At 40.0% G+C, this 18,828-nt stretch overlaps 1 protein-coding gene across 9 annotated transcripts in view; it reads right to left on the bottom strand.

Annotated features, from left to right (window-relative positions):
* Positions 1-1,837: 1,837 nt before the first annotated feature.
* Positions 1,838-18,828, bottom strand: part of smarcd3b (SWI/SNF related, matrix associated, actin dependent regulator of chromatin, subfamily d, member 3b) — a 49,161-nt gene continuing 32,170 nt past the window's right edge. For 6 of the 9 annotated variants that reach the window (XM_046053615.1, XM_046053787.1, XM_046053534.1 and 3 more), the window contains 11 exons: positions 16,224-16,266; positions 13,977-14,099; positions 13,547-13,672; positions 12,781-12,876; positions 9,368-9,469; positions 8,931-9,092; positions 8,588-8,685; positions 7,734-7,869; positions 5,623-5,745; positions 4,658-4,759; positions 1,838-4,535 (listed from right to left, as the gene is read on the bottom strand). In XM_046053615.1, coding sequence (XP_045909571.1) covers positions 4,482-4,535; positions 4,658-4,759; positions 5,623-5,745; positions 7,734-7,869; positions 8,588-8,685; positions 8,931-9,092; positions 9,368-9,469; positions 12,781-12,876; positions 13,547-13,672; positions 13,977-14,099; positions 16,224-16,266 — 1,165 coding nt within the window. In that variant the 3' untranslated portion in view covers positions 1,838-4,481. The remainder of the gene's footprint in view (positions 4,536-4,657; positions 4,760-5,622; positions 5,746-7,733; positions 7,870-8,587; positions 8,686-8,930; positions 9,093-9,367; positions 9,470-12,780; positions 12,877-13,546; positions 13,673-13,976; positions 14,100-16,223; positions 16,267-18,828) is intronic. The other 3 variants (XM_046053278.1, XM_046053862.1, XM_046053444.1) reach the window with 1 other exon arrangement.

Raw genomic sequence — 18,828 nt, 5'->3', positions numbered from 1 at the left:
AAAATAAATTAAAGTCCAGATTGGGCATGCCACAAATGAACCTCCTTCTCCATCAAACCCTCAGCCTTGCTCATTTACTTTCAGGCCCTGTGACTGTGCACTGTAAAGGACACACTGGGCAAATTAAAGCCTTCATCGAGTTCTTTAGCTTGTATGCCAGCCAGATTTCTCAAAGCGATGCAAATAAGCGTTGGTCCCACTATTTCATTGATTGCAAATAGGTCTCTGTCCACTGGCTGTTTACTCCTGCCTTAAGCACACAGAAATACACCCACTTCTTAAGAAACCTTGGCCTTGCAGATTAAAAACATTTGAGACCCATTTCTAAATTCCTTTCAAACGTTTTAGAGAACACTGTTTTCTTACAGTTGATTTCTTTTATGAATACTTTTTAAATTATACTTTTGGCAAATTTCCATTAGGTTTCCGTGCATGTCACAGCACCGTATCTGCTCTCTTCAAAGTGACTTACATCTGATGTTGGTGATTACTCGATTTTAATTCTTGATTTGAGCTTTGCATGACACTATTAATCACTCCATCTTACTGGAGCGCTTTGAATGGTGGGTTGGCGTCAGGGAAACCGCTTTAAAATGGTTTAGATGCTATTTATCAAACAGGACTTTTTCAGTAGTCATGGGTAAAGCCTCCTCTTCAGCGGCCCCTTTGACCCGTGGTGTTCACCAAGGCTCCATCCTTGGCCCCTTGTTGTTCTGTATGTTACCGCTGGACATATCATAAAGACAGACAAAATTCAGTACCATTGTTACGCAGATGACACACGGATGTATGCCCCACTAAAAACCAGTGAAGAAGAATTTGATCCTAATCTTTTATCCTGTTAGAAATAAAGTGCTGGTGTCCCAAAATCTTTTTTAGCTAAACAAAAACAAATCGGAAATAATTCTCTTTGGTCCCCTAAAGTCCATCCCTATTTCACAGAATCATCTTGGATCCCTGTCTTCAAATATCTAACCTGTAGCCAGAAACTTGGGTGTGACATTTGACAATGATCATCTAAGGAACATCTCAAAGATCAGATCTTTTCTCTACTGACCTGATCTGAGAAGGTCATTCATGCTGTTATTTCACCTCGATTAGATTATTGTAACTTCAGCTGGTACAAAATGCAGCTGCTCTGCTTTTAACAGATACTAGAAGACAAGATCATATCAGCCCTGTTTCAGCCTCTCTTCGCTGGTTACTTTATTTTGATTACTTTTAAAGCACTTCATAAGCCAGGCCGCAGCCTCAGATCTTCAGGCAGGGCTCGTCTGGCTGTCCCTTAGTCCCTGCTCAAGACTAAAGGTGACTGGGCTTTTGCAGTCAGGGCCCCTCGGCTCTGGAACTCCCTGCCCGAGGATCAGAGTCAGTGACGTATTTTAAATCACTTCTCAAAACTCATCTTTTCAAAAAAGCCATTTATTAATTCGAGCACATCTTTTGAATGCAAACATCTCTTATTCTGTTGTATTATTATTGTTATGCATTGATGTGGGATTCATTTAATGTTATTGCCATATTTTTTTTTTGCCTTAGCCCTGGAATGTTTAATCCTGGTTCAACCATGTGAAGCACTTAGCTTCTAAAAAAAAACGCAGTATAAATTAAATTTATTATTATTATTTCTCTGTAAAACATTTAGATGTAGCTTTAAAAGGCTGAGCCTGACACAATATGTAAATTTCTGTAGCAAAGCACAAAAAATCCAATGATATCATTTACCTACAAAGGGAACCTGTGGTTTAAGTAAAGTTTCTATTATGTGGATATAAAGGCGCCTACACATCGACATGTCGGGATCATAAAGGTGAAAAAAAGACACTTTAAGATATCATGGCATTTACAAACTTTGGCAAGCGCTTCTTTATTTACATCCAGACTGTCTCGCAAATGTCACAGCTGTTTTCCCTTTTTTCTTTTCTTTTTTTTGTAGAATGAAATCACCAAACTTAGTTTGCTCTTAACCGATATACAGCATTATGTATACTATTACCTTCCTGTTGGTGACGCTCTGACAACAGTGTAAACAGAGAAAGAGCAGATCCCACTCTTTAGAAACACATGCAGGAAGTGGGACAAACATGTCAACAGTATGTTCAGAAACAGGAGACACAGTCGTCCCTTAACGTTTTGTCAGATATTCTGATACTGTGGTGCTCAAAGCTGAAGTCACCCAGGAGTTGCAGCTTTTAGTTTCCTCCACAAGAGGGTGCTAGTGAATCAGTGACAGTATGACAACAAAGTGAATGTCCCCGCCATAAAAAGACAAATCACTCCAGGTCAGACACATGACTAAGATACTACCAATGACTACTGTGTCTCCTCTAATGAGTGCAGTTAATATAACTTAGTAACAAAAACACAGTTCAGAAAAATCACACCTACAATTAGTTGCTGGTAGGGCTTATCATTTTTGGCAAAAAAGTTTCCAGAAGGCATTTCAACAAGTCTTTTGCTTGTCACACAGACTGCTATGCCAGCTTTTTATATTTACACACGGTCTCAGATGTATTAATTAACGTCCATGGAGCATGCATAGGTCATCGTTAAATCATCCAATCACTTATTGTGTATGCTGGGATAATAAAAAGAGAGTCTCACCCATGACGGAGAGAGTCCCGACAAAGGAATTACAGCACAGTGCAAAGAAACCCACAAAAAAAGGTTCCAGCTAGAAACTGACTGCTGAGAGAAAAAAATCCTCCATCTGACATTACAACATATACATACAGGTCAAGTGTCATTTAAAAAAATAAATGGTAAAATGAGATCGGTGCAAATTATTACCATGTGTTACAGCTACTGAGGTTGAAAGCAAGGGAAGTCTTTGTTTGTCGCAGCTTCTAGCTCCCACGATAGTTACGGGATGGACCTAAAATAAACCACCCCAACCGAAGATAGTACACAGAGGAACACTAACATTCCTGCCCTACTAATTCAAAACTCATGGAGCTCCCATTACTGCACCATGTAACTCACCCCCCCCTGCTGCCCTCCCCAAAACCCCCCAAAACAAACACACACAGATAGTCTGCCGTATACTATACAGTTGGCCCCAGTTGGGGAAAAAAAAAAACATATTTACATTCACATCTCTAGAAAAGAAAAAAACTAAATTTTTCTTCTTCATGTAACATAAAAGTGTAGAAATGGACAACATTCTCCAGACTTGGGCTTACGTTTTACCAGGTTATGGGTTTGTTTACAAAAATGTGAGTCCTAATTAGCTACAAAATGCAAACATTTGGGAGTAAATTCTCTCTGAAACTATATAAATTGTTCAGATTTGTTAAGACAAGGACGTTTTTTCCAATTTCTGTTAAACCCAGGTGAGGATCTGTTTTGCCCATTCCTATTTCAGTGATCTTGTTCTCTTCTTCTTGTTGCAACCTTTGGTAACACCTTCAGGACACTAACTGGCAAACTACTACACAAGGAAGAGGCAGTGAGCGACTTTGACAAAACAAATCAGTCGACAAGTCCCAACATGCACAGGCCTATTAGTAATTTTTCTATGATTAAGGGAAGAAAAAAAACAATTATTCTGATGATCAATACTTGTTTCTCTTACGTTAAAACACTATTCTTGCTATAAATAGACACAGAGCTGTTAATGTGATAATACTTTAGTTCAGTTGACTAATACTGTTGTAGGAATTAGTAAAAGGAAAACAGTTTACTGGCGAACGAGGCTAAAACGAGACACATGGGAGGTTTTCCAATGAATTCACTCAAACCTGAACATGAATGAAATCCAGTGCGCAGGGCATCGATTCCCTGCAACCCAGTGTGTCACACTGTAATCTTGTCTTGTGTAATCTTGTCTTGGCTGGTGTAATTAATCAATTTATCTTTCAGAAAAACAAATTAAAATAACAGACACAATCACACCCCCCCTACAAAAAAAAAAAACAGTTCCAAAAACATTAAATATGAAGACTCATCCACAGCACTGGGTTACGTTTCTGTCGGACACAGAGTCAAACTCTTCGAGATGAGAATCCAAAAACACAGCTGTGTGTGTGTGTGTGTGTGTGTGAGCAGCCGGCTCAGTTTGTCTTGACGTATTTGTGACATATTTACAAAGCGGAAAGTGGAGGACGAAGAGGAAGTTTTGTTTGTAAGGCGGTGAAGCTGAGGATGCCTGCGGTCTGAGGGCGTGACCTCTGAGTGGGGGGAATACATGCGGTTACTGATGATGTCCTCACAGCCCTGCCCAAATCGAACACGCAGTGTGCGTCGAGATCTGGGCTTCCGTACGAGCACGTCACTGCTGTCGTGAGATAAAAAAACCTCCTTCTCTAATTTTCAAAACCTCTGAAATTGCATCGTCATCACTGTTTTGTTTTTTTAATTACAGACATTTTTAGAGTTATACTGTTTCACCAGACTACAGAGATGGTCTCACACACACATCCAAACACACATACGCACACACAGCTCTGTAATCAGATGAAGAGGTTCAGGAGGGCCTTGGTTTAGGTGTTGCGCACAGCTAAGGCCTGTTCCAGCTCCTGTCTCCTCTGCTGGATCTGATGAGGAAAGAGGAGAAGAAGAAGAAAAAAAAAAAAGGTGAATATTTCATGTGAGCATCCCGAAGGCAGAGCGTTGTTGTCAGATGAGTGTAGAAGATAATTAGATGCCGTCTCCTCACCTTGCAGTAGAAATAGCGGCTGACGGCCTCCTGGGACCAGGGCTCGTGGTAAAACGCCGCCCTCCTCTCCTCTTCCGGGTTCCCCACCACGTCTGTCATTAACTACAGACAATAAGCAGTTCCAGTCATTAAAGCTGCCATTTATTTCAGAAGCATGTTTTTGTTATATTTGTTGAAATTCTCTTTAGATCCTGACAGCAATCAATAAATCAAATGCTCTGACACAAAAATGAAACATATCTGTGGCTTTTGCAGAACTACAACACGTTCGGCCAATCATTTCATTCGGCGTGACTGAAACAGACCTGCCTGTCTACCTGGTCTACACTGCCCGTGCACTCACTGCACATGAAAATGTGCCGGGAGTGGCCTGAAGGGAGTAGGTGGGATTTTTTCAGTAGGATACTTTCAAGATCTAGCTATCTCTTGCTAGTTCCTCCATCATTACCTACCCCAGCTTTAATTACAGGCCTAAATAATAACTTTCGTTAATATTGGTTGAAGATTATCTTCAACCGAGTCCAGTTGCCCTTGATTTTAACCTTCCTTGGATATCGTTAATATTATATGTGATGAATGTGCAGCTGCTGTGTGATATGGGTGGATACAGTTTGAGATTCTTTTTTGTTTTTTAATAAACTAAATATTGCATGTAATTTGCAGCAGGCAGTATTTCAAAGCAAAATTCCCTCTTGACCAACACACTGTAGCTTCTAGGAGCTAGCTGTTTTTTTTTAATGTATTGTTAATTGAATGAAAAGCCCGACTTTGTGTTTCTTTAGTTGTTACTATAAAAGTGTCGTTGTTGGTTTCAAAAGTGGTTTATTTGGTTTTACATTCATGTATAACCCTTCTGCATTTTATTTTCTGCCCAAACATCCAGAACATAAAGCGAGTTGTTTCAATGTAACTTAAAGTTATGAAAGGCAGCGACGTCTGTGCGCATATAAATTGTAGTATCGAACCTTAAGGTCTCGGCTCTGGGATTTGAGCCAGTCCTGGATGTAGCCCTTGGGATCTCTGGAGAAACTGAGCATGAAGTCCCTCTGGATCTTCAGCTGGTTGATGGACTCGATGGTCTCATGGATCTGAAAGAGGTAACAGTAACATTACTATACATCAAGGACAAAGCAGAAACCTCAACCTCATCTGAACAATCCGTGTATCCTGAAAACAATATCCATTCCATACATGAGAAAACAAAAACTAGTAATTTTGATTCTGTATCATCTCTCAGAACTCAAATATTCAAACCTCTCACACTTATATACAGTTCATCATAAAGTGACGGGTTTATAGATGTAAACTTTAACGGTAAAAAAAGGTGAAGACTGAAGCGGTGAATTTAGTGACTCGTTAAAAACGTGACTTGGTTTTAAGTGTGCAAAGCCTTCTTTTTCAAATAGCATGGTGATCTTCTCAAAAGTGTAGGAGAAAGAGTGTATCACACAGAAACAGGTATCATGCAAATGTAAAATGGCAATAAACTGACATGAACAAACATTAACGTGCTGAATGGTTGAATTAAATAGTCATGGTAGGGACATGTCCCCACCAATGTCCAGCGACTACTGAATTGTGCCTGGCAATAATTTTAATTACATTTTTTTTTAGTATAGCCACTGTTGTCTCTCAGTGTCTAGTCAATTTATTTGTTACAACGGTAAACGGTCAGTAGCAAATTAGCGAGAGAATAACATCATCCTAAAGGCGGAACTGTAGTCTGTCAACTATGACAGCCACTGTTGTAATAATTCAGGAATAAGGTCATAACAGAATCGGTCGCTTCGAGTCGTATGTGCATGTGGCAGTATTTCCTGGCAGTGTCCAGTTATTTAGGCTTGTAAAATGTTTAGACTGCACTGCAGACTCCTTTGACCGGCAGCTTTGTGTCGCTGCGTCGCCCCTCGCTCAGAGACACCTTTGCTCTGTTTGGGACTGTCTCTCTGCTCCAGGATGCTTCCCACTGAAGCAGCTATGAGCTGCACTTTATCGGAGGTACTGAAGTTGACATTTGTGTGGATTTGTTGTGAGATTTATGCCCGATCAGAAGTGTCGGGTTTGAACCTCCTATGAAGAGTGGCACACTTGTCTCAACCTAACATAGAGACAGTTCTGTATCATATCAGCAGAGCAATTTTTTTAATTCTGACCTATTTTATCGTAATATCAAGACTTTTATCTTGACACGTCAGAGAACAAAGATATGTGTTTGAAAGTGCAGAAAGTTTTGAACATGAGCAAAAACCTTGCTGAAACACAGAAGCTATTAAAGTCCAGGGTTTTATAAATTAAGTTCAGTTCAGTTCAGTTCGTTAATTGTCATTCAACCATGTAAACATGAAGGAACTAAATTCATGTTTTACACGGTTGAATGACCACCATAAAACATGAACTTCGTTCCTTAAAATTAATTAATTTATCAATGAAGTGAAGTTTCCACATTTAAAGTTACTTCCCCAAACAAAAGACACAAAGAGGAGGGAACACTAAATCATGCCTGCGCATGTGCTGACTCAGCAGGGATGTTATTACATGAGAAAAGTTGATCTACAGAAGAAACATATCTCAAAGCAAAAATTATTGCCAGAGACCCTTACTGCGTTATATTCTGTTATAGTTTTACATGCCACCTGAATTTTGTGTTACCCTTTTCATAAAGAAAGACATTTACACCATAAGTTGGTGCAGAAAATTTCGCCAGAATGCAGGAAATTTTCTGTGGGTGGACCCCCAGTCCGCTTAATATGTGGCCTCCAATGTTGATGAAACCTACGCCCAGCGATACTTGTTTTAAGTGCAAGTTTTTGGTCCCACCCATCCTTCCTGCTCACCCACAGCCACCTGCTCTTGACAAAAATGTCAGTTTAAAAAGTAAAATGTGAATAAATGAGTCCCATGTTTAACAGTGGGGCGTGAAATCCACTGCAAGCAAACTACTCCTGTTAAAAAATACATGCAGTAAAACTGGCTGTTTCCATGAGGCAGCTCACGTATCACCTCAGTGTGATGAACAGCATCAAAGGTAAAGCAGAATCAATCCAGAATTTGTATTCTGTGACGCTGGAGGTCTCACCTTGTTGTCGAGCGAGGCGATTTCCTGCTGGTTGGCGGTGGAGAGGAGGAAGCTGCTCATCTGGCTCTTCAGGGGATCTTCAACCTCCACGTCAATGTCGTAGCAGGCCGTCTTCTTCTGGTCGTTGGGATCCACGCTGACAGGGAGCAAAACGTTTATTTATGCACAAGTGAGAAAATCATCACAGAACCTCAAGAAATCATCTGCAGGATTACTGAATCCATGAAATACTTCTGTTCCTTAATTAGATGTTCTTTTCATTTTTATTTTCTTTGTGTAGTGAATAATCTGTCGGTCTGTGTTACAACTCTACAAAAAGTATTGACTGTACAGTCAACTGCTGCCACCTATTGTTTATGAGGTCAGTTGCCACCACTGGCGGTGCAGTAGTAAGTTTATTGATTTGATTAAATTTTATTTCTTATTTAAAATGATTTTATTTACTTAGTGATAAAGTTATTTAAAAATGAAAGAAACCACTACTTTAAAACTATTTAGAAAAAGCTTGAAGAGGAAACAAAGAAAGGTTTTATAGCTATTTTCATAAAATGTCTTTTTAGATTTTTTACAGGTGCGGGGAAAAACGGTCTCCCCCATTCATAATAAAAATACATTGTGGCACAAATAGGGCACAAGGGAACCATGTGCAAACCATAAAATAGAAACTCTTCTTCCTATTTTTATCATCATTTTAATTACAAGGACTGCCTGGTAAATAAGGCAAGGCAAGTTTATTTGTATTGCACATTTCAACATCAAGGCAATTCAAAATGCTTTACATAAAACATAAAAGCAACAAAGGGAAATTGAAAAAAACACACTAAAGCTCTATGTACGGTAAAACATGAAGCTACCTGATAACATGGTTGATGACGATGGGATCGGGGGGTAGGAGGAGGTTGGTGAGGCGCTGAGGAATCTCAGAGAACTTCAGCCGAGGGCAGTCAAATATCTGTAGAGGAGAGGAGACATAACGTTTAAAAGTTTAAAGCTTTAAAGTGCAGTTATTACAACACATTTTACTTCCTTTAAATGTTCAAATATATGTATATTTAAAAAATGTATGGTGGAAGAGCATGTTGGTTCATTTTTCTTAAGTTTGACTGAAATGGAAGCAGCTCACGTTGTCCGAGTGATATATTATCCTGATATTTGTGCAACAGCAGTGTGATTTATGGCATATAGAGAGTCCCGTACCTGTTGGAAGTACTTGTCACAGTTGATGTACTCCTTGTCATGGGAGTCCTGCAGCTTGTTGGTCTTGACGTACTGCCAGAGGGCCTGGATGATGCAGGAGCGGGTCTGAGTGTGAATGCCAAGCAGGCGAGCCAGGCGAGGGTCCAGCTTAAACTGGGGAGGCTGTGGAGACGATATAACCGCAGCACAAACATTTTTTTTTTTTTTTACAAACGCCCACCTCAGAGCTTTTACATCATCACATCTGACATCTTTATCTTCAGTCTTAAATGCACTCTGATGTTTCTGTGGACTGGCGGTTATCAGTGATGTCAGGCCTGCAGGTCGTCGCTACAGCAGCTGATTTCATGGCGTGGATTAGTCACAGAGTTGTAACAGAGGAGAGTCTATTTCTGGACAGAGTTGTGAGCTGTTGTGAGATTGTGTGGCCCCCCCACCTGGTAATCCAGCATCAGCAGCAGAGTGCAGCGCACGCTCACGTCTCCCGGCCTCTTCACCTGGAAGCCGTCCGTCTCCTGGGTGGTGGGCGTGCGGTGCCACTGAAAGTGCAAACCACCAAAAGCTGACTACACACCCCAAACTGAGCCGGCGTATTCAGAGTGAACAGTGAGAAACACTTTATTAATCATAATCACTAATTAATTCCTGCTTTAAAGGCTCTGACAACCTTCTTCTTAATATGTGCGGTGGGATCTAACATGAACACACAGGTACAACAGTTTTGGTTATTTTACATGAGAGGTTACTTTTTTGTTTTTTTCTCTGGCTTTCTTGCAAACCACACCCACACAGTCCTGACGAAGCAGATTACATTTCTTTAGCTAGTGGCGTGGATCATAATTACTTTGTCGTTCCCTGACTTCCCCTCTATCGCCACTAGAGGTTCACGTTTGTGGTTTTGAGTGGATTATCTCAACAGCTATTGAAGTGATTGCTGTGAAATTTGGTACAGACATTCATGTATAAGTCAGGATTCATTGTTATAACTTTGGCGATCTCTTTGCATTTCCTCTAGCAATCCAATATTTTCAATTCAATATTTTGCTTTGTGTGCAAAAACAGATTACATTTCTTCAGCTGTACATTGTGTTTAGCTGTAATTAGCATACTCTAGCATGCTAACACGGTAAATATTATACCTGTTAAACAGCAGCATTTTAGCATTGTCATTGTGAGCATGTTAGCGTGCTGGTGTTTGCCTTGCTGATAATAATGAACACATAAATATACTGTATATATAAGAGGATGTTTCTTCCTGGACTTTACTGTGATTGTTACAAAATATTTAATGTTATAGAGATTTGAAACCTATTTTTCAGAGGTTTTCAGACAATTTGAAGCTGGAGATTTGGCACACTTAACAAATGCGCAAAAAAAAGAGCAAACAAAGAAATCACTTGAGTGCAGCTGTATCTAGCAGCCTTGATCTTGGCCCAGAGTGCCAAGTTTGGGTTTTTGGTGAGAGGGAACATTTCTACTAAGTGGCCATGCTCCGTGTGCTGAGAAACCAAGATAGCAAAAGGTTAACCGTGTGGCTGTGTAGCTGAATGTTATCACACTATCAGTAGAGACTTGACTTGAAATAACAGAAAAGCTAAATATCAGCCCGGCCAAATACAACTATTTCCATAAGATTGTGTGTTTTAGTCTTTGTATTTACAGATATCAGAGCCTCCTCTGTATTTAACCACAGATGAAATGCTATTTCCATTTCCATTTTATCTTAACTGACACTGAACAGAAAAAGCACTTTAAACAGCGTCTTCAGTACAGTTGATTGCAGTGACTTGGCATGCAATACAGAGTAATGTTTCCCTCTACCCAATGTCTGATTCAGAACAGATACTGATTGTACCTCAAGGTAGAGAAAAAAATTCTTTTGATGGAAAATCATTCAAAGCGAGGCACCTGAGTGCCTTGCTAAAACACCCTCTTTAAAAGGAGGAACCTTGAGAAGTCATAATTTTCACTCTGAAACACTTAAAGTGTTTTTTTTAAATACATTTTTCTGAAGATACGACGTGAAGGGCAGCTAAAGATTGTTTTTTAATATGTAAGCACTTGTTTTTGCTCCAGCTCTCACGCCTGCATTTTAAAACAACCTTACAATATTAAAAATAAACAACCCTCTCCTTTATGTTGTAATACAAAATCTATTTATTAAAAAGGAGAGTGGGCAGTCCAGTCTCTCCATCTGTTTTATTTTCTATTCATCCAATGGGGATGTACAAAGGAGCAGGTTAGTTGGGGTGACTGTAGCTCAAGACACCACAAAATAGCAATTTTCAGTGAAAGTCTTACCTCTACATAATGAAGAGGCCGTCACTGACCCTGACTGCAAGGCCGAACAGTCACTGATTGGTACAGCATACAAAAGCTATTTATTACTAATGGATGTGAGCTCAAATTAAAGCACTCATTTTTGAAGTGACAAGTTGTTTCCAGTATTTATACTATGCTAAGCTAGCTTCACATTTAACCGACAGACGTGAGAGTGACATTGATCTTTTCATTATGTCTTGGCAGGACAGTGGACAGGACACTTTTTGCTGTTTTGTGCTCCAACTCTTTGGATTTGAAATTAAACAATGATTATCGGGGTAAAGTGCTGAGCTTCAGCTTTAATGGACATTTTTCACAGCAGACTTGTCATGGAAAGAACTGCACAGGTGATGCTAATTTCATTAACACCTGTTATCCACCCACACTGCTTTTCTTAAAGCGGCTATAAAGGATATTATATGTAAGAATGTATCAAATGACAAACAGTGGATCAATGTGAAAGGGGTCTATCACCTGAATCTGCAGCTTCCCTTGGCTTTAGGGAGCTTTATTCCAAGTTTCAGATTTTTGTTTAAATGTCTGGCTCACAAATGTCAGACAGACACCGTTAGTGACTAGCTGGTGAACACAGTGGAGCATTTAGCAGCTAAAGAGGCAGATATTTCCCTCAGGGGTTGATAGAGACCAGAAACAGAAGCTAAAAGAGGGTTAATATGGACTGGCTGGGGTCAGACAGGGCAGATGTTTTCACTTCTGGTCACAAATTCACATGTGAAATCATGAGGATCCAGCCAGTTTGAGAGACGGGTAGGATTGACCTTTCATTCAGCAATTATTGTTTTTTTTTTATGTCCTTGTTTTATAACCGGAAAGAGAAATTATACAAGCAGCAAGTAAAGCGATGCTTGGCTCCGGTGAGTGCAAGGACAGTGAAGGAGAGAAACAGTGTTTGTTGAGAAGCTTTATAATTTAAAATTCTATAGATTGCATTTGCAGTTTATGCCTTTAACACTACCAACGCTAGGGTCATTCCCTCCTGCAACACCATGCGAGTAAATTTCTTCTCTCCGCTGTCGATCCATTTGCTGACTATAGCTACCTTCCTCCATGAAGACGGAAGACGCAAAACAAACCATTTAGAATCACCTTTCAAGACTACAAGGTTGTGTTTTAATTAGTCAAAAGACATATTATTGGTTGAGTATTCCTTTAAAGGTCGATCTCAGCGTTTTACCCTCATATTCATGGTTTCATTTCAAATCCACTGAAAAAGTGTGTTACTGTCCAAGTACCTCCATACTTACAGACTGTACTGTATTACGTACCTAGCATCTTAGCATGTTTGTTATTTGCCACTAAAAGTGTAAAATTAAATTCATGGGTTTACACTGACATTTGAAGGTGTTGTTTATCCATGTGCTTCCTGACATTCATGTCAGGTAGTACTAAACACTAAAAAGTCTGTAAGATCAGATAAAGGTTTGATCAGATGGTGAGTGTGTTTTTAAAGTTCTTAAATCAGCCTGTTCCTCTGTGCACAGTGTGCAGCAGCCATGTTTGAACCGACCTCAACCAGGTGGTTGTCAGGACCGTAGAGGTCTTTGTCCAGCTCGATCACCAGGCTCTTAAAAAACGAAGAGAACTTCTTCTTCTGCTTCCCCGGCTGTGAAACAGACAGAGAGAGAGAGAGGTGGTCAGTTAAAGTCTAAAATGAGTCACATACGCACATTTAACACGCAAATGCAAACACATGTTGCCATATCTTTGCTTATAGCAGCGTTACTCATCAAAAACCCACAAGAGACAAAGTCAGATCAGAAAGACAGTGAAACATTCTCATAGTCCACTTCCTTTGAGCTCAACCAGAAATATTTGTGGTTTGTGAAACCTAAAAGCTTCTTACCGCTGTGAAATGACGGCCTTGCCACGGACTGCTGAGAACATTAGAGCTTTTTGCAAGGAAAGCTTGCAGCGCAAAACTAATGTAAGATCATTCTCCTTTTTATGCTGCATTTACAGTCTCCCTCTAAACAACTCTTCACAACATCAGTCAATCATTTTGAGTTCTGAGCCAGCAGATACGTTTCTGGCACTGCTGGCCAAAAATGACCCAGAGCTGCACAAGATCTCAGTTTTCTTTTCTTTTTTTTTAAGAAGACAAGCAGCTATTTTACTCACAATGAATTCATCCGACAGAGATGACATAACACTACACCCTGCAGGGGCTCAGTGCCACACAAACTGGGCTTTTTACAAGTTATTTCACTTTTAAAGTGACTACAGCATGCAAGTCAGAGTGGGCGCACTGTGTATTTTTGATGAACAAAACTCACGTCATCCAGCAACTTCCCCTCTACTCGCAGTTCCCATGATGCAATGCTGCCATCTGAGTCATCAGCATCGGGTCTGGCAGGGTTGAAGGTGTTGGATATGTAAAGCCTCAGTTTACGCTTTTGCTGCTGACACAAGGGCACATTAAAATAGCACAGTTTAAACGGACACGTCCCAAAATCTTAAACTGCAATCCTGCAGATGCTCCGTCCGAACAGCAGAATTTAAAAAATGCTTAAGTGTAATAAGAATCAAGGAGTCTTCTGTCTTGAAAAGGGACTTGTTATGTGTTTTAAGATGAAACAAAACTAAAAAAGGTGAGAAATAATTACTTCAAACAACATTTTTGTCCTTCCAGAAATGAATAATCGGCATTTTAGAGAGACATCAGGGCACACCGGCTGCTAACTAGTCACGTTTTCTTGTCCTTACCTTCATGGGTCTCTTCAGTGCTTCCTGGATGTCCACACGTTTGCGCATGATGGTCTGGTCCAGTTTGCGCTCAAACGCCAGCAGATCCATGTAGGCCTGAGACTCGGGGACCAGCTCACGGATCTGCTCAGAAGGGAGACAATCCAACATCAAAATCTTTAGATTACATCAACTGCAACATTTCACCCACACAAGATCAAGAAGTTAGATTTCCTTCACTCTCTGCTCTCTGAATATCATTAAAGGCTCAAGCAGATTAGCAACATACAGTAACATACAGTTTCCTTTCAAGGTATGGTATAATACATAGAAAAAGAGGAAAGGAATAGTTCAAATTGTTGTGAAAAATACTTATTCACTTATTTCTTGCCGAGAGTTAGATGAGAAGAAGACTCTCATATCTGTAAACTACAGCCAGCAGCTGGTTAGCTTAGTTTAGCATAAAGACTGGAAACGGGGAAACAGATAGCCTGACTCTGTTCATAGGTAACAAAATCCAACTAACAGCACCTCTAAAGCTCACTAATTAATTAACATTTTAATTAAGGGGATTATGTGCCCGACTATTTCTTTGTCCTGGAGTTTGGACAGAGCCAGTCTAGCTGTTTCAACAAGTTCCCAGTGTTAATGCTAAGCTAAGATAACCAGCTGCTAGCAGTAGCTCCATATTGATCACATGTGATTGTGGTATTGATATTCTCATCTAGCTAAGAAAGCAAATAAGCAAATTTCCCCAAATGTCAAACTATTCTTTTAATTTCTCCTTTAAGAACCTTTAAGTTTGAAAAAAAAAACCTCACACTTGTCCCTGGTCTTCATTGACACTGATTGAAATAATCAAACCCAAGACAAGTATTTCTATGGCTGCACCTTTCAAATCAAATGGAAATGTTCTCAGCCTTGTCTTGTGCATCATTTTACACCCCATATTTCCCCAAACTTCACCCTGACATATTTGCAAGTTTTTAGAAAGTTTGGGATCTCTACTATAATTTGAAATAAAGTTTGATAAAGTTTGGCTGCACAGCATGAGTTTGTGCTGACTGAACCACCAGTTCTACTCCAGACAGGGACTTATGTTTGCATGCCGTTCCCTATCTCTCACCCCAAAAATATATATAAAAAATGGAGGGGTTTAATAATTAACTCTTGGCTCCTTCTGGAACTAAACATTTCAAGTTTGGGGAGACTAAAGACACTTAATACCTTGTCATCCCATAAACAAATAAAAAAGGAGCAAAAACCAGTAATAGATAATGTTTGCTTTATATGAGACTTAAGGTTTCTTCAAAAGCTTTTTCATTCTTTAACTTGTAGGAAGCTGACATGAATAGAAAAGTCCCTTTGCTGCTGCCCAGTCAACCACTAATACGGTGGTCCACACGATCCTGGGGACCCTTTGGGGATCAAAATGAGATGCAGAGTGTGCAGCCAACCAGCCAGGATTCAGACATTACCATACCGATGAAAGTCCTCAGAGCATCAGGGGCTGCTGCTTACTTACCAAACTGTGCACACACAGTCCTACAGTTCGCTCCTTCTCCTCCCTCCCTCGTCTTTCCCCTTTCATTTTTCTTTCTAAATGGCTGCCTTCATTGTTCCCTCTCATTCCTTCTCTATCTCCATCTCACTGCCTTTCTGATGTGGCAAGCAGACGGAGGAGTGTGGCAGACATTCCCTGTCCCTGACTCATTATTGTGGAGTGGCGCCCTAGCCATGCCTACTGCTATCTCTGCGTCTGGGTTATGTTAGGGGATAAGACCTGAGCTAAGACGCTCACAGTCTCCAGACCTCAATAGTCTCAGTGTAAAAGCCTTCTGTGTGCTGGCCAGGACTTGGCGAGGTGATGGCGTGGCACAGGGCCGAAAACTAAGACCGCGGGATGAAAATCACAACCTCAGTCGGCACAGACTCACCTGTGGAAACGCGGTGATTCAGCCGCCTCTTTTCGGTTCCACTTGTGGTTTGCGTCTGCCATTTCCCGCTGGCTATTCCAATTTAAATCAATGTGCCACCATCCAAATAACAGAATGAACCCCTGAAGAAAAACCCCTAAAACCACCTGATCGCTCCCCCTCATCCTCTCTATTCTCATTTGGAAATTACACATAATCATATGGCCCTCTGCGCCTTCCAAAGAACCCCTGACATCAAACAACGACCAGGGGTTTTCTGTTCTGCACACAAAAGATAATAACACACACAGAAAAAAAACACAGCAACAAAGGTAAAAATATGCAGCCTCACCCTTTGCGGAAGAATCTTGTCTGCCATTTTCCTTCTCTTAGCACTAGAGAGAGGGAGAGAAAGACAGAGAGAAAGAGGAAAAAGAGAGCATGTTACTATGGTGACTGATAGCGTAGCACCCAGGCCATCTGCTAAAATGCTGGGCCATATCCAGCACCCCAGCATCCCAGCTGTGTGTGCGTGAGTGTGTGTGCGCTCATGTGTTTGTGTGAAATGCAGCCGTCCACCTGGAGAGTGAGAGCCTCCCAACAGCCAAAAAAGCGTCACATCACACATCTCTTGCCTGACATGTATTCGCTGCACACACACACACACACACACACACACACACACACACACACACACTCTGCACTCTGGGGTCGTTGCAGCAGCTCTCGGGTGGTGACATGATGTGTGTTCAAGAGCTCTTAGGAATGCAGAGTCTTCGAGATTAGGAGAATGTATATATGTGTGTGTGTGGATATTTTCATTCATGAATTCCTGGCATTTCCTGCTTTGAGAGAACAACATTTGTTTGCCAATACCATGAATTTTTTTTTATCTTATACTTACCAAGGAGAGACCAAGAACAATAAGACAATCTGTGCCAGGTTGGTGCCTTTGTCAGAACTTACTCACTAGCTGACACTGATTAAAAAAACAACACTCCAGCTTCCTTCTCTATTCCTTAATTATTCAGTCTGTGGACACACTACACTGCAAAAAGAGCAATTCAAAAACAGTCAGCATAACTTATTTTAGGATCATATCTTGCCTTGTGCGCGTTACATCCTCTCTGGAAAGCTCCGAGATGTGTAAAAAAAAACAAAGGAGTTATTGTCTTATTTCAAAGATTTCAGATTCTTCTCTATGGTCCTGTTTTAGGTTATACTCTTCAATTTAGCTAAATTAAAAAACAAAGTACTTTGTTTGGAATATGTCAAATGTCACTGCTTTTATCAAGTTTGTTTGCTGAGATTTATATGAGAAGATTGATACCACTATCCCATCTGTCCGCTATATAAAAGGCAACAGCCAGCAGGATGTTAGATAAGCTTAGCATAAGGACCAGAAACAGTGGGAAACAGCTAGCCTCGCTGTGTCTGAAAGTAACAAAATACACCTTCCATCATTGCTAAAGCTCATTAATTAACACCTAATATCTTCTTTGTTTAGCTACAAACACTGAAGTGTTAAAATGTAGTGGTTTTACAGGGGGTTGGTTAGCGCTCCCAAGCCAAAAAATAGTCTGGCACATACAGTAACACCCTGTAAAACCATAACTTGTAATTTTTACACTTTTTGAACAGATTTAACATACAATATATAACTTGATAAGAAGTTAACTTTAGACTGCCGAAAGGAGGATTTTGTTATCTTCCAACAGAGCCCAGCTAGCTGTTTCCCCGTGTTTCCAGTCTTTGTGCTATGCTAGACTAACTGGCTACATATTTTAACATCCAGGCACGATAGTGTATTTGATCTTCTCGTGTGACTCTTTGTGACAAAGTGAATAAGCACCTTTCCCAAAAACGTTTCCTTTAAAGGGTAGCTAGTCTTTCTATGCTAGTTTAAAATCTTACCTGACTTTTTGTTTGATATGGAGGACTGAGTCTGACATAAAGGTAAATAAATATAGAAATGAATAAATGCTGAATAAATAAGCATCCGATTAAAAAAAACACGGTAAATAAATGTAGGCAGTAATTAAATTATACAATGAAACATAAATGTATATATCTCTTTTAATTAGCTTCTTTATTTACTTACCTTTGTAATAATTACCTTATTTATTTATTGTCCATTATAATCTTCAACTTTATTTATTAAGTACTTCTTTTTTATTTATTTATTTATGTGTGTGTTTTAATATTTTTGTCTGTATTATTCTTCCTTTGCATTTCTACCCTGTTTATTTCCACAATGGTTATATATTTCTGCCTGCTCTTTTTACATTTCTCTAAGCATTTCTGCCTTATTATGCAAATGAGGAGGGGCTGTGTCTCAAGGGGTCAACTTCTCCCCTATTGGTGGACCAGTCAGATGACAGAGGTCGACTCTAAGTGCACACATCAACAAGCTTTCTTACATAGTCAGATGGCTTCCTTCAGTGAACTGAGGTGTTTAGCTACTCTATTTGAAGACAATACTACCAGCCATGTCTTCCTTCTTTTTTGTTTGGATGCTCTGACACAGAACTGCGGGAAAGTGAGCTGTGTGGTTGTTTGTGAGAACCACACAGCTGCTAGCCGCAGCTAAATCTGTAGTGCACTCGTATTTGAGCATTTACAGTAAATGTTCTGACACTTTTTGTTAAATGCCATATAGGCTAACGTTAAAGCTCACGCTAGTAATGATGACTAAGAAATCAACTAATCTTGACAGTTATTATTAAGCTGAATTTATGCTTCTGTTAAATGTTTTATGTGTGTTAATGGATTCAATTTAAAGTTAACTTTACTGCACTTAATTAAACATTAAAATTAATGTAGGCTTGTTACTGTTCTTCTTTATCTTCCACAGAAGACAGAGGAGGCAGCATGTGGTGAACATAAGCATATTCATCAGAGGACAAGAAGAAAGGAAGAAGAAGGAGGAGAAGGAGAGAAAATCCCCCCCCCCCCCC

This window comes from Micropterus dolomieu, linkage group LG01 (genome assembly GCF_021292245.1).
Source record: "Micropterus dolomieu isolate WLL.071019.BEF.003 ecotype Adirondacks linkage group LG01, ASM2129224v1, whole genome shotgun sequence".
NCBI lineage: Eukaryota > Metazoa > Chordata > Actinopteri > Centrarchiformes > Centrarchidae > Micropterus > Micropterus dolomieu.
This window is presented reverse-complemented; position numbering and strand designations above follow the sequence as displayed.